At 37.5% G+C, this 18,096-nt stretch overlaps 1 protein-coding gene across 1 annotated transcript in view; it reads left to right on the forward strand.

Moving 5' to 3' along the window:
* The window catches only part of ARHGAP10 (Rho GTPase activating protein 10), a 144,869-nt gene that overhangs the window by 76,664 nt on the left and 50,109 nt on the right, over positions 1 to 18,096 (forward strand). Inside the window, exons 11-16 of the mRNA XM_040064972.2 lie at positions 508 to 589; positions 1,577 to 1,619; positions 2,892 to 2,957; positions 9,270 to 9,344; positions 14,293 to 14,380; positions 15,539 to 15,597. Coding sequence (XP_039920906.1) covers positions 508 to 589; positions 1,577 to 1,619; positions 2,892 to 2,957; positions 9,270 to 9,344; positions 14,293 to 14,380; positions 15,539 to 15,597 — 413 coding nt within the window. The remainder of the gene's footprint in view (positions 1 to 507; positions 590 to 1,576; positions 1,620 to 2,891; positions 2,958 to 9,269; positions 9,345 to 14,292; positions 14,381 to 15,538; positions 15,598 to 18,096) is intronic.

Here is an 18,096-nt window from a genome sequence, read left to right on the forward strand (position 1 = left end):
ATACCTTGACAATTGTAATTTAGTGAAAAGAACTAAATGGTTTGGTTTTTGTTTTTCACTGGAGTAAGATGTTTGTTTTCATAAGATATTTACTTGCAAGCTATGATGATTGTTGCTGTTTTAAAGATGAAAATTATGTATTGACTCAACAAATGGCACTTTGTATCTAACAACAATACAAATCCAAGTTTATTTACAATTCACAAAATTCAGTAACTCCAGCAAGTGTTGGAATCAGCAGGTGATCAACAATGAGCTATTTCAAATAAATAGTTTGCAGATTATGGTCCCTTTCCTTTTTCCTCCATGTTCTCCCTATTTCTTACTGCATGTATCACTTCTGTGCCTTTTATTTTCAAGATCAGCAGCGTTCAGTTATTAAGTAAAAGAAAATGAACCCTGACTTTTAGGACAATGGGCTTTTGCTTGTAGTTGGAAATAGAATTTGAAAAGCATTTTTTAGTTGCTGATAAATGCAGTTACTTTATGTTGTTGGTACATTTGCAGGCCTGGAGTTCCTGTGACCATGCAGGCATTTTCTGAGGAAGACAGGAAGCTGTGGATGGAAGCCTTGGATGGAAAAGAGGCTGTAAGCATAGTTTTTAAAATTTTCTTTTATAGTGTAATGGGGAATTCTCTCACCCTCTGCTTTCTGATCCCATTTATACTTTATAAACTGGGATTATGTAGTTTTCAAAATGATAGATTCAGTGAATAAAGGATAAAAGTGAAAGAAAACTCAACAGAGTTGAGTAAATTGGTAAAGCTCAGTGTAGATAACTGCTAATGCTGATAAGACAATTTTTCATTGTAATGACAGCATCGATTTTTATAAATGGTCTCCCATCCCAGTAATAATATTGATGTTGTAGAAAATGTCTAGTATAAGCATGTTCACTTAGTCTTTTACTGACATGCTGCATTCCAGTGGCAAAACTTAGGTGGGTGAGTTACATGGTATTATTTCATTTTTTAAAACCAGATCAAAAAAGTTCTTGTCAATGGGACTGAGCTTGTACATGAATTTGGTTAATTTCTGCCTCGCATCAGGAAACAGGTCTGAAATGCTGAATTGAAACAGTGATAAATATATTGGTCTTGTGGGCCAGAAATAATGGTGGTTTTTTTAGACAATGATATAGTCATCTGTCTGCCCCAGTAGTAGGTTTGTTGTTACACTAATCTGGTTTCATTTGCAGAGATGTTTATTACCATAACATGTTGGCTGAGCTGGACTCCCCAGCAACTTCTGGGAAAGCCAAACTGGGACATAAGTACCAGGAATTATCACATTCTTAGTAATTTGAATGACTTTGAAACTGTGGGAATTGAACCTGCAGAGAAACCTAGGAACATGGAGCACGTAAATCCCAGTTAATTTCAGTGGCTGTAGCTGACATTGTTCTGTGGGGGCATGGACCTCTGGTGGCACAGTTAGAGCTGCTGGTGGTGCTATGTTCTGGCTGTAAACAGCTGTATTTGTGCCTACTGAGCATTAAAATAGAGAGTATCTTTTTCTATGGTTTCATGCAAGTCCTTAAAATAATTTATGTCTATTTTACTCTTTTTGTGTTAGCTGCTCATCAACTTGAATAAAGCGAATGCAAAACGAGAGGGAAGTAAGTATTTGAATTATCACTAAGGATGATTTTGTTAATATTTTACAGTTGAGAAAGGCAAAGGTAATTTGTTTTTTTTTTTTTTAAATCTGGATCCGGCTTAATTATTTTTCTTTTAAATCTTGAGTTTTGAATATTAATTGTAATTAATGGATTTTCACACTGACTCAGTACATACATAAGAATTGCACAACTGGATATCAGCTGGAGAAATGGTCTGATTGTTTTTGCCAATTTACTTCATGCCTGAAATTGATTCAAGGGTGAATTTGTATGTAAATGCATCACAATTTCTTAATGCATATTGTGTGTGCATTTCTGCTAGAATGTGTAGGTATGGTTTTAAAAGCAGTTGCAGCTGAATGTCAAGATAGCAAAAAAGCTGAATTTGCGCATTTAAAATATAAAGTGGAATATGGAAGTAGAAGAGATGGCTTTCTTTAGATGGCATTAGCTTTCTTCTGTTGGCAAAGTGTAAGAGTGAAAAAAGGTGTCCTTATTTGATTATGAGGCGATTTTTGCTTGCTTTTTTAAAAACTTGAAATTGCTGATAAAAGCTGGATCCTGGTGTTATTAATAGAAATTTTTGCTCAGATTTGTCTTTTCATGGTGCGAGACCAGGTCCCCAGGAGCACAAAGGCCAGATGTTTGGGGGAAGGGCAGTTTTGCAGCATAAGCATTTAAATGAAGTTTTGATGTGAAGAAAAAGAGTAAGATAGGAGCAACAAAGGAATACTGGAGCTCAGCTGTTGTCCTGTTCATGCATCTGCTTTCATGTAGTCAGATCATTAACTGCTGTGAAATGATATACATGTGTCCTGTATCTTTAGTGTGGGAATTTCTTTGGCTGAGGGTAGGACTCAGTAAAAGCCCTGCTGTTGATAATTATGTTTCTTCATCATAAGTACTTCCTTGTCCCATTTGGTGAACTCTCTCAGATGTTGTCGATGTTGCAGTAAGTACTGTTAAATTCCATCTTGCATCTGCTAACATGTGTAACTAATCAGAGATCCCATTCTTCAAAGGATGCTGCTGTGAACAGATTCACTGAAGCCACTATCACCAGAACAAGCCTTTACTTTGGCTAGGCAGGCTTGTGAAGGAGAAAAGCAGAATTTCTGTATAAAAAGTCACGTATTCTACCAGTTTTAGAATATTTACAGTTTGGCCTCAGAAGTACTAGCTTTATGATTAAGTCCAGCCTTATTTTCAGTAAAAGACATAATTGCAATGTTGCTTTAAAACTGTTCAACCCTTTTTGCTTTTTTGTAGGTGCACAGTTGGATAAGATAGGGTTCACCATCATCAAAAAGTGCATCAGTGCTGTTGAAACACGAGGTAACGATCGACCCAGCCTATTTGTGAAGAGGGTGGAGCAGCTGCTCTGCTCTGTGAAGAAGGCTTGTGTGGTACAGTCTCCTGTAGATCTCTGGAAAAGACTTTACCATGGACGACATTTCACTGGTTACACTGACCAAGACACGAGTCTGTCCAATCCCATCCTTTTATGCATGGCTTTCTTTCAAGAAATGTTTGCCAGAAGTACTCACCAGTGGGGATTAGCACCTCTCTTGACAAAGGGACTCAGTTTTTGTAGCTAAGAAACCTGTGTTTGTAGGCAGTGCCTGCGCCTTTGCTTTGTTGCTGGAATGGAGTAATTAATTTCAGTGTTTAATTTCTGTTCAGTGTTTAATTTCTGTTCAGTCTCTTAAGGCAGAAGAACAGGAGCTGAGCAGGCAGTTGATTAACAAAAAGCGTTGAAGTATTTTTGTGGAGTTAGTATCACCCCAGGGACAAAGATGCTGTCAGGATTTATTGTTGCACATACTCATTGCTGTACTTCCAGAATTGGTGATGGAGGAGAGGTCAGTGTGCAGGCAGTATTCAAGAGGTATTTGGGATTGATTTTGGAGAGGCTCTGCTGAAGTGTGTGTTGACCTGCCACTCTGAGGCTCACTGTATTGTATATGGCATCGTGTGGAGAGCCAGCTTGTTTGGCTGTGTTTTTTAAAAAAAGAAGTGGAGGCATGAAATAAGTAAGGTTACAGTATATTTCTTAGTTTGTTAAAAGAGAAGTTGTAATTTCTCTGTGCGCATTTTGTTTCTTTCCTCCTAAATTGTTGACTTTCCTTCCGACTCCCAAAAGGAACACAGAATTTTTCAGGAATTGTATCTTGTTTTTAGAGGTCTGGCATTGCACAGAGCAGAATGCTTACATCTTTGTGTATCCAGCTTAAATAAGATGAACAGAAGAGCAGGTTCATGCTTGCTGTCAGTGCAGCATCTTACTGAAAAAGTGTCTTCCATGTATAAACTTAGCATATAATATTATTAGGAACACAAGCAGCCTTGGTGATACTTAGAATTTTGCATTTAAACAGCAAGAAGTATCTGAAGTCCTTTTTCTCTTAGACCTTTTTGTATCAGTACTGTCTGATGCATTAAAGATGTTATTCCAGATTAGGCCATATTCTGTCTGGTGTTATTCTTGTTCATTCTGTTCTTTTGAATATTTTTCAGATATATTTGCCGGTCTCATCACTTTAAAATTTCTGTTACTGGCATTTACAGTCTGAATATTTGAGCTGGGAAATGTTGCTGATAAAGCTGGCATCCTACAGATAAGTTGTCTTCACTGCAAAACCCTGTCTCAATATAGTCTGGATCTTCTCTTTACAGTGAATGAGGCAGATTTAATAAAAAGGGTGGCATGTGCTCATGCAATGAAAGGCTAGTTTTGGCCTATAGTACAGTTACAGGCTACCTTACAATAACTCATGGATTCTCCTTACCATAAGCAGTGTGGAGTGTACTATATTTTGGTTTATTATTTATAAATGTGTTCAAATAGTTTCCTTCAAGTAGTGGGTTGGTTATTTTTTCTCTTTCTGATGCCCTACGAGAAAAGTGGAACAAGAACACAACCGTGGAAAAATGCAAACACTTTCTTCATGAAGCGACTATTTGGAAAATGGGTTTTGTTGCCTTTTTTTTTTTCCCTCAGGGCCGTGGGTGGATAGGTTAAACTGAATGGAGGTTTAGGTTCACTCTGTCCTTTATGCCTTGATTTATGGGCATGTAAGAAGGTGCAAAGTATTTGTGTAACTCTCTTGTTCCAGACAAATGATGAGCTTTCTTGGGTTAGCAGCATGTCTTCCCATAGTGAGATCTGCCCTGAAACATACTTGGGGAAAAATTAAAGTCTCCCAAGTCTATGGGGACTTTGCAGCTTTGCTGCCCCTCGTACACAGCCTTTGTAAGATGTGCAGTCAATTGCTTTGTGGTAATTGCTACCAATGAAAAAGACTTGTGTCTATTAATTTTGTTTTGGAGAGTACTCAAGAAAGAAAATAAATCAGTTTTCAATTAATATTTCTTATCCTGGGGTTCCAAGAATATATTTAGGTGAGGTACTACCTTCCAGGAACTCAACCATCCACTTAGTTTTCAATCCACTTGATTTGTCCATTACATTTCAAGCAGTCGTCGATGATTTTCTGTTTACTGATTCTGAACTGAACATCCACTGCATTTAAAAAACAAAACAAGTAATCAACTCTAAAGCAAAAAAACCCCAAACCTCTGAAGGACCTTCTGCTGATGTCTGCTGGGCTAAAAAAATGGAGGGCCAGGAGAATGTTCAGTTGTTTGTCTCAAAAGAGTTTGGACAAATAGTTGTATGACGAAGAAAATCCATCTCTCAAGCTGCAGAATTTTCTACCTGTACTTTTTCTTGAAAACAGTTTTTACGTGGTTATTTTACTTTAATGATTTTACTTTAATGATAACACATCAGAAGCAAGTTATATTCAGCAGGAGAAAACAGGACAGATGCTTCTTCAGAGATGGTGCTTGTGTGCCATGTTTTTATCTCTTTTAATCATAATGGGTGTGAGGTTGGCGTGGGTGGAAAGAGAGGACAGTCTAGTGTGGGTGGAAACTGAGAATAGTCTTGTCATGTCACAGCAGAAGTAGTCTGGTATTCAGAGAGAGAAGAGCATAACAGAGATATTGAACATAAACTTGTCAATGGCTGGATAATTTTTTTCTCAGTTTTGTTCCCTTCTATAAAGCCAAGAAGGGAATTATTTGCTCTGAATGAACAGAAGCACAAAAATCAGTGTCTTGGTTAAAATGCATTTGTGAGCTTCTGATTCAGCATTGCCTTATAAGAGATTTGCTGTGCTTTACCTAGCAGGAAATGCTGAGGCATCAGGATATGCATCCCATCTCTCACATACTGAGCACAGAGCTGGTTGGATGTGCACCTGTGCTTTGTCTTGGAGAGGGCATACTGGGATTCTCTTTGGAGTATTTAATTTATTATTCCCTACTGAGAATAGTAGAAGGGGGTAGATGTTTATAAAAACATCAAAGAGCCACTTGCTCCCCTGATAAAGGCTCTGTGCATGTTTTTGTGTGCGAGTGGTTGGCTGTACCTTCTGAAGGGATGTGATGGGTAAAGTTTGCCGGAGCAGTGTCTGTCTTGAGCTTAGAGCTGCCGGAGCTGCCAATCTGAGCTTGCAGAGAGAGATGGCAGCATTGAGCTGCGTGTCCAGGCCGGCTGCTCCTCAGGCAGAAAGTACATGATGAGGAGGGAGTAGAAAAACTTTGCAAGTGACAAAACCCCCTCTGTCATTACCTTGGATTTAGAGTGTCACTTGTTTGGCTGTCTCTGTGCCATGGATTTTGGTATAAAAAGTTGTGTTTGCGGCTATATTGCACGTCTATGTCAACCTCGTGTGCAATGTCAGTCGCAAAGTAAACTTGCCTACTATGTACCTTGCTTACGATAGTATAAATTGCTATCTGGCTTTCAATACCTTATATTTCTAAGCATGCTTCACAAACTGTGTACCTGTGCCAAATTCTGGCATCAGGCAGCCAAACATCTTGAGATCATGTAAATATGAAGGAAGTTGTGCTGCGGGGCTTTACCGCTCCAGGTTGCCAATGGTGGTTGAGCCGGCAGACACAGCGTCAGAACCCTTCAGCATTTCAGGCAGTGGTGAGCTATTCCTTGCAGTGAGTCATCCTGTCAATTGTGTTCTGTAAATGCCGAGCACTATCAGTGTTGGATGTGCTGAAGATCTGAAATGTGCAGATTAAATCAGAAACAGGACTGTTTCAAACCGGGCTTGTATATTTTAAATAAAACATCATTTGAAAGTGTGGTTAAGGGTATCATCGAAAACTGTTGAAATATTAATGCCTCTTTGCACTCCTTGATGTCTGCAAGCAATTAGCTGTGCCTTTTTCAGGTTGATAAATTTGAAACTGATCAATTATCTGATAATCGCTATCACAGACTCATGATTATTGCTGGAGGATTGTCATAGTTTCAATACTGTAATTTTTCAGAGACTGCCATTTTTCAGAGACTTCTGCATTATCATCTCTGTTTTAATACTGAGCAGTAGGTTTTGCGGTTTGACCTTGATTATTTCTAAGCCTGTAAATGTATGTTTGGGGTCAGCACAGTTGGTTCCCCCCAGTTTTAATATTAGAAGCACAGGAAGTCACAAATCAACTTCTGAGATAAGCAAAAGCTGAGTGTGACAGTATTTCTTCAGCTTTTTAGCATCTTGCATATGATGCAGAAGGCTTGTTCTGTGTTACTAAAAGTAGTAGAAGACATTGTATAAAAAAAGTGTGATGCATTTTGGCGAAGCTTGGTGTTAGTTTGGTACCAGAATTTTCCTGGACATGTCTGAGAAGTTTGAAGCAAAAAGTATTTGCTGCTCTCAGGACAGATTTGCAGTGCATTCTTGTTTGGAGTGTACCAAGGACTGTATTGCTGAGGTTTTTTTTTTTTTAGTGTCTCCAAGTGGTGCATAGCATGCTATCATACTTGTTCTAAGGATCATTGGAAAATTTATTTGGTTGTGTTGATAACTTCATATTTTGAGAAGAGCAGTGTTGTGGCCCCACAGCTGTTTTATTTTAAGGCTTGTTCTTTTGTGCATAGCAGAACTGCAAGCATACTCCTGAATTGTGTGTTTTGATGAGCACAGATAAAAGAAAGGAAATTTGGCTTATTCTGTTGGTTTGAGACATCTCTGAACCTGCTTAAGGCTCAGCACCATTCCAGCAGTGCCTATATCCTGGGTAAAGGAAAAGGGCCAGTTTTGCCCAGGTGGAGCAAGCAAGGGAAGGAGCAGCTGCAGCCATAGCCTGGCAGCTCCCTGCTGGGACAGTGGAAGGAGCAATGCTGGTGGGGAGGAGTTCAGCAGGCTCAAGAATCTGGGGTGGCTGAGGAGGCTGCAGACTGTTTGAAGATGAGGAAAGCATGAGAGAAGAGAGAAAAGTTGCAGCAAGGCTAGGCAGGAGGAGGAGGAGGTAGAAAATGCCAAGTTCTCTCTACCATATTGAGAATTATTGCTGTGTATTATGGCTCTGTCTGACAGTAATTCATTAAAAGCCTAATGATTTTTACATACTTCATCTAATATTTATTTGGGAAGAAACTTTTTTCTCATATGACTGGTTTTAATTTTCCTTCTCTGTGTTGGAACAGCTTGGTATTGAAGCTGGGAGTTCTTCACAATTCTTCCTTTGTTGAAGGATATTTTGAATAAGAATACCACATAATCTGTTATTTGAAAAGATTTCCTTGGAGTAGAAACACAGGTATTTTGTGGCATTTCTACTCTCCAGGCCAGTGTGATTATGAAGGTAGATTATGTTTGTAGATGGTTGCTTATTATGATGCCTCTCAAACATTTGTGTACTCTAGTGTTTTACCTCCCACTATCTGGGCTCTGAAACAGTGCAGCAGACAAAGACTACCTTATTTTGTTCTTTTTCTTCCCTGGGCCCCCTCTCTCTCTCCCCTTTTACTTGAATTTATATTCACGGTTTGCTTCCCTGGGGATAAAACTGGGTAATGTAATGGAAAGCAAAAGCGGGGGAAAAAAAGGGGTGGAGAAGTGAATGTATGTGAGATGATGGAAGGGCGCAGAGGAATGCCAGGAAAGTGGTCCAGTGTCCATATAGAATGGGAGTAGGGGACTGAAAATGCTGTGTTGGTTATGACTCCTCTGTTCATCCCAAGAAAAGCTGTTCAGTAACTTTTGGTGGTGCCTCTGTGGAGCACAGTGGGTTGGAATGAAGCCTTCTATCTTAAATGGAAAGCATTTATAAACTTGAAAAAGTCCTGGGTTTGAGGACTGGGAATAGGCTTACGTTTTTCTTCATCCAAAGTGTTTTGGTCACCACATATTGGGAGGGGGAAAAAGAAATGTTAAAGTTACTGAAGAAATCTCAATTTAGCATTTGTTGGTTCAGTTCTTACATTATTAGAATGTGGCTGTCGATGTACCCAAAATGCAGTTTAAAAAATTTGAAATTAGACATTGGTTTATTTATTAATTTTCAAGCAAAGCTTTGTCCCTGTTTGCTTCTTTTTTAGTTTCAGAAATGAAATTGAGGTGCATGAAATCTTTATCAAACTATAACATGAACTTACCTTAAAAACATAGTAAGAAAAGGATTTGTGTAATACTTTGTTTATAATGTTGTTCTTGGAACTGTTAATACTGTCTAGTCTCTCTGTCTTTGAAGAAAATTTGTTGCTTGGTGCAAAAATTTTAATGCTAAATTTGACTGTAGTTGATCTCTCTTTTTTTTTTTTTTTTTTTTCCATAATAGGTATAAATGACCAAGGACTGTACAGAGTTGTGGGGGTGAGTTCAAAGGTCCAGAGACTTCTGAGTTTGTTGATGGGTATGCCTCTATTTTACAAATACTTTTTCAATATTTTATTTCATGTTGGTTTACTGTCAATATTTCGTTTTTAAAGCACCTGCCATTAGTTTGCTCTAGTCCATGCAGATAGTCACCATGTCATTGTAAGTTTCCCTACTTTAGAAAGACCTGAATAGTTGGTATGAATAAATTAAGAGCTGCTATGAGACGTGTAGGAGCAAAGGATGTGCTTTGTGCAAGGTGGATGTAAGTGGGATTAAAGCAGCCTAAGTTGAAGGATCTGATCACAGAATTCAAAATACCAGAGTCAGGAAAGTTTGAAGCTGGTTGCTTCATTGTTTGAAGTTTCCACCTTCCTTCTCCCTTGTCTAGAATGTACAAGTGTGCATGCCCATGTGTCTTAACTTAATCACTGTGCAAAATAAGTTAGTTTAAGCCTACTGTTAAAGAGCTGTTTGGTTTAAGAGGAGGGATATGATATATGTATTAATAATAACTGTGTGTCGAGGCAGGAGACAGATGGAGAAAGGATTTGGTTTTGTAAACTTAAACATCTTAGGCTCTTTTATACCCATTTAGCTAAAATGATTCGCATAAACTTTTTTTTCTCCTTTTTCTTTCTGGAAATTTTGATGCATCTTTAATTCCAGTGACTGGAATTCTCTTGCCACTCTGCTCTCCCTGGGGGAGAGAAAAAGAGAGGAATATTGGCACCTGGATGAAATCCCTCATCTGCCTGATACCTCTCACCAAAGTAGTAGCCATGACTGCAAAATGTGCCGTGTTCCCCCATTTCTTGTCCTGAGCACTGACAGTACATGCAGTCAGACAAGACCACTGGGATTAGTTCATTTTTATAGAGCTTCCAAACCTGTCACTTGACAGCAAAGGTCTGATTCTCAGGGATTCATTGGTATGCAAAGAAGCTTGTTTGCAGTTTGCACCAGGCTCTTCTCCAGAACCATGCATGCTCCATCTGTGCTGATAACACAGTGTTCTTTGGCACTGCAAACTGAAGGAAGCCAGAAAGTGAATTCATTTCATTACCCCAGACATTATGTGAATGACAAAGCGCTTTTATATTATGTGCTGCTGTCAGTTCAGTGCCACCTGTAAGACTTTTTCTTTTCCTTCCTTTATTTTTTCAAACAGCCTGTCTCCTCAGAAATGATAAGACATCTTGAGACTTGAGGACCTGCATGTCATATCAATCTGTCATAATGACCTTGCTAAATATTAATTTATGATGTCTTACTTTAATCAGTATTAACAGCACCCTGAGGTACTCCATTAGTAAACCTTTAAAGTATTATTGAGAGAAGGCTCTTCTTGGAAATACGAACTGGGATTAATAAAAATGACTGATTTGTAACAGATTTTCATAGTTGTTTATCTGTGTTGGGGTTAGTCTCAGTAAGCAATAACCATCTTTAGCCATTGACCATGGGAAGAATGATGTCCTGTCACTCAGAGAGCCTTGATTAAATGCATTTGATATCACAAGATGCTTTTCAGTTTCGTTCTTGCTGGCTTAGCTTGGGCGTACAGGTCTGGCGGGCAGAATTTCCTTGCTGCCATTACTGGTATCCAAATTAAATAGACTCAAGTTGCCAGTGGTTCAGTAGCAGCTGGAAGAGTTTACTGGGGATTCCAGCATCTGATTTTAGTTACTTTTTAAAATCAGGATCATTTTTTGTCATTCCCAAGTTTCATATATTTATTTGACGTAGGAAGAGTACAATGGTATCAAGATGAGGCAAAATACTGAAGAGGAAAAAGTTAGGGTGAGGGCAGGTGCTCGTTTCTGATGATTTGTTGAAAGTGATCCTAGCTCTGCTCTTTATGTATCTGTCCTCAGAGGAGAACAAAGAGGGTTCCTTTTTGATATACAGTGGTACAGCGAATTTAAAATGACTGATTAATCTTTAATCCTTTGTCTCTGGGCATACTCTTAGATACCCTTTTATATGAAAGATTTTTCAGAATCATAAAAAACTCATATTAACTTTCTGTATTTTAAAATGGTTGATAAGATTTCAAAGTATTTTATGCTACCTATCTCTGACCATGAGGTTCACAGTTGGAAAGGCCTGGTGTGAAAAAAGTCTTCCGAATGATAACCAGGGATGTAAAATTTTTTTTTTTTTTTTTTTTTTTTTTTTTTTTTTTTTTTTAAATTCTGTCTCTTTTTCAGAATATTTTCTGTAGATTTTTGGAAAGTAGGCTGAGAGTCAAGAGAGTATGAGAAGACCAACATATGCTTTTCTAGTACTATGAATGCATAGAATTTCGTCTGTATTGCAAAAATCTAGTGGAGCTTAGTCTCTGCAAAATAAGGCTTAGCAATCAAATACACAATTTTGCTTAAAGGTTAATTTTACAATTAACTTAGTCAATGAAGTTACCTGTTACCGGTAGTGTGCTCTTTTGCAGCAATGATCTTGTTTAAATAAAAAGGGAGGCATCTGGTGAGGAAAATGCTCCCTACCTTTTAAAGGAAAATGTTAAATTAACCAGATACCTCATTGCAAATGGATAGAAAGCTTGAGCTTCCAATGTTATGGAAATGTGTTACAAGCACTGCAGTGTGAGCTGTCAGCCATCAGGAGTCTCAGTTCTGGAAGTGCATCAGGCCCAGTTCCTGTTTCATCAATGATCTGTATTATAGATCTGATGTGGCTCATTTCCTACGTGCTGTTACATAGATTTTGTACAAGCCACTGCATAGATCAGCTTTCAGATGGACCATTGCCTGTGAGAAGGGACTGCTGAGGACTTGCAGTTTCTGCTGATGAGTTCAGGCTTGATTTCTGATGCTGTCTGGTCTGAAAAATACCAGATATTACATCTAGCAGGAAGCTTTCAGGTATTTCTGCCTTTCCAAAAATAGCAGGTTTCAAAACAATGGCATGGAATTCCTTTTTATTTTATATACTGTATCTATGCACATCTACAGTGGGCATATTGGATATGAAAGCAGAGAGAGTCTCCTCCTAACCAACTTCAGTGAACTGGACAGTTTATAAAAACTCAGGCTCCCTTATTGTCAGAAAGATTTGCATAAAATTTAGAGCTGATCTGTCAAAAGCTGTTCCTTAAACATGCACAGTTAGTTTTACAGGCATAGAGTTGCCCTTCAGTGCACAGTGGCTGTTACATGAACAAGTAGCATGAAAACAGCTAGAGTAATTTTTGTTAAAATCTGGTTGAAGTTCCAGTTCTTACTGAAATGGGATGTTTGAAATAGAGGGGAAAAATGGAGCAGGAATAGCGATATCAATTGGGTGGTAGGGCACAGAGCAATGGAAAGCAAATGCCAAACCAAAAATGAAGAAAATGTCTTTAAATCTTGATGGATTTCTACAATCAAACCAGGGGTTTGTAGCAGGGCTATTTACTTTTTTTTCTCCAAGAGATAATGACATGTTTCAACAATAACTTCTATTTTTTATTTTAAGAGGCTTGCTTTGGAATTCAGACGCCTGTTGTTTTCCTCCCAAAATTCATCAACAAATTTCAATGAACAGAGTGCATACTTTGAATGTAAAGGAGGTTGATGATTATGAAGCAGCTATTTAAAAACTGGATATTACATAGTAGTTTAGTAACAAAACCCCCATGGATTTTGTAGCTTCTGATGTGATGGCAGTTTTTATTTGATTAATTCAGGAGACAAATTTTCTTCTCGAAAAAGAGATTTTGAATGTGGAAACAGCTAGCATGCTAAAAAGAGAAAAAAAGAAGCTTATATCTGAGACAGTCCTGGGTATTTTGGGTGATGGTTGGCTAGTAACAGTTTGCTAGAAAATGTTATCTGACCTGTATTTTAAAATGAGATTTAAATAATTGATATAATGAGGGAGAATATTCAGTTATAGAAATAATTGCTTGGCACAGCTTTTAGAACAAAATTATTTAGTCCCGGTAAAAGGACTGCACCTTTAATCAGGGATCCTAATTTGATTTTTTAAATGTGTCTGTCGTTTGTCTGTCAAGCCAAGTAACAAATGAATTCTGAATTGTATGAACGGGTCCACACGTAATCTGTGTCAGCCACTGCAGTGACTGACGGAAACGCGTAGCCATAAATAATAACAGGGAAACTCAGCAAACGCACTGGGCTAGTCTGGCCACGTGCATCTGCTCTTTTCTTGTGTCAGCTAGCTATGGCTTCCTCTTTTGAGGCCAAATGGTTTTTTTTTTTTGGCTGCAAAACATTCCGGTGTGCTGATCCATTTTCTATCTGTCAAAAAGTCTCCAACCTGATGGGTCAGTCAGACAAACCTTTTGGTTTGGTCTGTCTTGTTCCGAGACTCTACCAACTAACCTGGGAGAAGGTGGGAGTGCTGTGGACCTGACAAATGGTCAAGCAAACAAGCATTTCTTGTCCAGTGGCTGAAACTGATCAAGTAAGGCAAACATTCAGCAAAGACTCCTCTTCCTACTTTGGAAGCACCTCTTAAAGGTTTGCACATAATGCAGAGGAGTGAGCTGCACTTTGACTGTTCTCATCCACAGTTTACAAGCAAAACTATGGAAAGAATTTATCACTTTAAATAAGAAAGAAAAGAGTAAAAGATAAGTTTTTCTTAAAGAGTCTTTTTTCCCTAAACTGTTTTTGGACATCTTTCTGTGTTTGTGAACATCTCTGTGTTTAATTAGAGGTGTGAAAATCTAAATTGCTATAGAGATCTTCTTACATGAGGGTGGTTTTTAATCCTTCATTAAAGAAAAAAAAAATCATCTGTAAATAGTTTTAAAAACAAAATATGAAAATGGGATTTATAAACAGATTTGGATATTTGGTCTTCTTTATATCACCGAATAATAATAAAAGGACGTTGCTTCTGTGCTCTTGTGAGCAAACACGTAGTGTTGAAAGTTAATGTGTTGCTGTTCGTGTAGCTCATACTGATTTAGGATTCCCGTTTTTCATGTCCCTTTTCTCTTTCTGGTTATTTTCTAGATTCAAAAACCTGCAATGAAGTTGACCTGGAAAACTCTGTGGATTGGGAAGTGAAGACAATTACTAGTGCTATGAAGCAGTATCTGCGGTAAGGCTGTCTCTTGCTTATTTGTTTTTTAGACCATAAATTCTTATTTTAGTTCTCCTATGCAGTGTGTTAAGTTGCACTAGTTAGTTTTGCTACATTTTAGAATAGGAGCTCATTTTGTGCAAATAAAAATTTTTTTATTTGTTTTGGAAAAAGCAAAATACTTTAGCAACATTAATACTCACAGTCATATGAGAAAAGCCCCCAAATACTTCAGAGTTAGACACAGAACCATTTCACTGATGGTTCAGAAACCTGAAGTGTTACTGAACTTACTGAGTGTGATTACTGAAAGTTAGCTAAGAGTCTTAAAATTTGTTTCTTTTCTGTGTTTGTGTGGTGGAATTAAAAGGGAGAAGGCTGTGAAATTTTTAATATTTTCCTCTCTTCCTTTTGACCCCTGTTCTAATGTTCTGTGTGCAATAGTAATAATATTTTGAGTGTTAAAAATTCTAAATATTTAAAATACGTTTGCTATTCAAATGGCTTTGCCAATTCCTGATAAAGCTATTTTACTAAATTGCCTAAGAGCATAAAATGTCGCACTTTGGTGTATCTCTTGTAGCGTAACACAAACACTATACTTGTAATTTGCTATTTTTATTAAATATTATTACAACCACTATCAATGAGTGCTGCAGAAATATTATAAGGATACAACTCTTACAGAGTATAGAAAAGTATTAGAAAAGTGTACACAACTAAGTATTTCTCCTGTACAGTATTTCTCAACATTTCATGAGCAACAGTAAAGTCAATATAATAAATGGTTTTAACTCTGGTGGTGGGGGTTGTGGTTAGGACCTTAGTGTCTTTTCAGTAAGGCATTGATTTGTTATTCTTAGCATTTAAAAAGTGCTAATGAAGAATGAATTGCACAGTATTTGTGTACAGTCTTGGTGTTGGAACTGGAAAGGTGTCTTAGGATAGAGGCATTACTTTACTCATGGAAGGTGAATGGATGCATTTAACCTTACTTTCCTGATAGTACCAAGCTTTCCTTTTGTTCTAGAAATCATTGAATTCAAGGGCCTTTGTTACAATGGTTGCTTCCAGTATAAGGATTATGCTACCAAATGTTAAAAAGGTTTCCTGCTTAGAGTAAATGCAGCTAGAAGAGAATACAGTTAAACTTATTATGTCATCCTTGTTTTGCAGAAGCCTTCCAGAGCCACTGATGACATATGAGTTGCATGGAGAATTCATCGTTCCTGCCAGTAAATACATGACTGTAGTTCAAATAGAAATCTTTTGTTGTTGTGCTATTGTGACCTCAGGAGCACTCTGCAAATGCAATTTCAGAAAAATGCTTCTTCCCAGTAAAAATAAAAATACGGGAACAAGGAATAATAAGTGATTTAAGAATATGTTTTAATCAGTATTTAGTTCTAGTGTGTGTCACATATAATGTGACTGCCTAGCACAGCTTTTACTTTTATGGAAAAACTTTTGGATAGCCAGTGTAAACATTTATTCTTATTATCTTAATTGTATAATGATAAGCATCTACTTAATCTGTGATTTTTTTTTTTTCCTTCCATTTATAAAGAGTATGAAGCTTAGCAAAAGAAAGTACACTAATTGGAGCTCATTTGAGTCCTTAAAACACAGCTGCCTGACCCTTGTTTTCAGTGCCTTGCTAACTTTGTGTGCAGGCTGGCTTGAATGTTCCTCATGTGTTAGAAGAAAGGAAAGAGCAGGCCAGATTACACTGTGGCAGTTCAAATACAGACTTGGAGAAGACATAGCAGCATTTGTAGCTCAGTTGTATGGTATCTAGTGTACACGGAATTTTTTTGGAAGAGGATAGAGGGAGACTGTATAAGAAAATTTTTGGCAAAGTATCAAACAGATATTTATCTGATTTTCTTTCCAGCCTGTAGCACTTCTGGCAAACTGTGGAAAGCAAAATTAAAATAAACTTTGAGACAATTGCTTTATCATCTTCAGATTGCTATAATGACTTTCCAGGACTGCAGAATGTGTTTTTTTCTCGTCCTTAAGACAAAATGAGAATTAGCTCAGGAAATTCATTGCCAAAGCACATGCTAGCAGGCTAGTGCTTAAACAGAATTCAACATCCTTACCTACGTGGTGACTCTTCACGTTTGTATTGGAAAGTGTTTAAATAATTTCTCGACTTCTGAAGTTTTGCCAGCAGTTTCTCACTTTGTTTTTCTTTATTTTATAGCCTCTTTCAGAGAGAAGTTTCAGTTGAAGTTATATGTTTTAGACAGTACAGTGTTCATAAGTAGTAAACAGCTCAGTAAAGGAGTTGATTCTGGGGAGGGAAATTTAATCAACATTGCAGATCTGAGTTACAGTATGCTCAAAAATAGGTAGTCAGTGTTGTTTCCTATGTTGGCTATAAAAAACCAACACTGGAAATAGCATGGAGTATCCTTTTCCCTGAAACCATTGGAGGAGGAGCCAAAATTAAAAAGTTTTGCTTCAATTTTGTTCTCTTTATACATATCAGTATAGATTGAAATTATATGAGCTTTGACTGTATCTTGTAATTAAATTGTTTAGCCATTCTTTAATTAGAATTTGTGATCTCACATATACATAAGATATTCTCACTTTAAAGAATGCCTATTTTAAAGAATGCCTATGAGAATTTTGAGTAGCTCACTAGAAATTAAACATTTTGCTTTTTGGTAGCCTTTTTTCTTGCAATCTGTGCAGGGATTTTCAGTGCAAAAAAGTGAAATACAGCCCTAAAATCTGCAGCAATATGGAAAGAAAAAAGATCTGAAGTTATATGCACTGAAGAAATCTGATATTTTATAGGAAATACACTTAGTAGTCAAAGATGCCTTAGAGAAAAATGGGAACTGAACAATGGTCCTCATGTCAAAACTTCTTTTGTATTCAGAATATATTTGAATTTTTTCTCATTCTGTGAGAATTTCATTTTACTACTACTACTTTGTAGTATTATTGTAGGCAATAGAGATACTTCCATTCCTCTCTCTCTAACCACTACAGAGATGTAATTTTGTGATCTAATGCAACTTGGAGTAGGAAGATGGTTTATTTTCATCTTTTAGAGGTTCTTGTTTTCATCCGTGTACAGTGAAACCTGTAGGGGCCAAAATTATTCAATATAACGTGCAACAGACAAAAATAAAAAGCCCTTTGCTTGTCTTTATTTCTGTACTGTACTAGAGATGCCATTGTTATTCAGAACCTTTGTCACAGTTTTCTCAGTAGGTTTTTTTGCACGTTCATTCTTCTGTGTCTTCAGAGGTCATTAGGTTTTCTAAGCATTTGGATCTGCATGGCAGTTTCCAATGCAAGGAAGCATAAATGCAGTATCATTAGATGCTCAGTACCAACAAAACTGAATTCTAATCATGAGGACAATCAGTTAATGATGCTGAAGTGGAAAGCAGTGCAGCTCCTCTCTGCGGCACCCGGGAACATCACTGCTCACCTTGCAGTGTATTTGTAAGCAGATGAGTCCAATACAGCAAAACAATTACTGCATCTGTCAGTCTTTAAAAATAGATGAACAAAGGCTTCCTTTTGCAGGTGGATTGAAAGATAAGTTCTCAAAATAAGTAAATAAGTTGGTAATTCTAGAACAATATTATGAGTGGAAACAAGCACATATGTTCCATGTTGCTGTGTTTGGAGGGACGCAAGTGAAGTGTGTGCAGTGTGTTTCCATGCAGGGGTGGGAGAAGGTTTGTGTTTCTGTGGATCTTACT

Source organism: Hirundo rustica, chromosome 5 (genome assembly GCF_015227805.2).
Source record: "Hirundo rustica isolate bHirRus1 chromosome 5, bHirRus1.pri.v3, whole genome shotgun sequence".
NCBI lineage: Eukaryota > Metazoa > Chordata > Aves > Passeriformes > Hirundinidae > Hirundo > Hirundo rustica.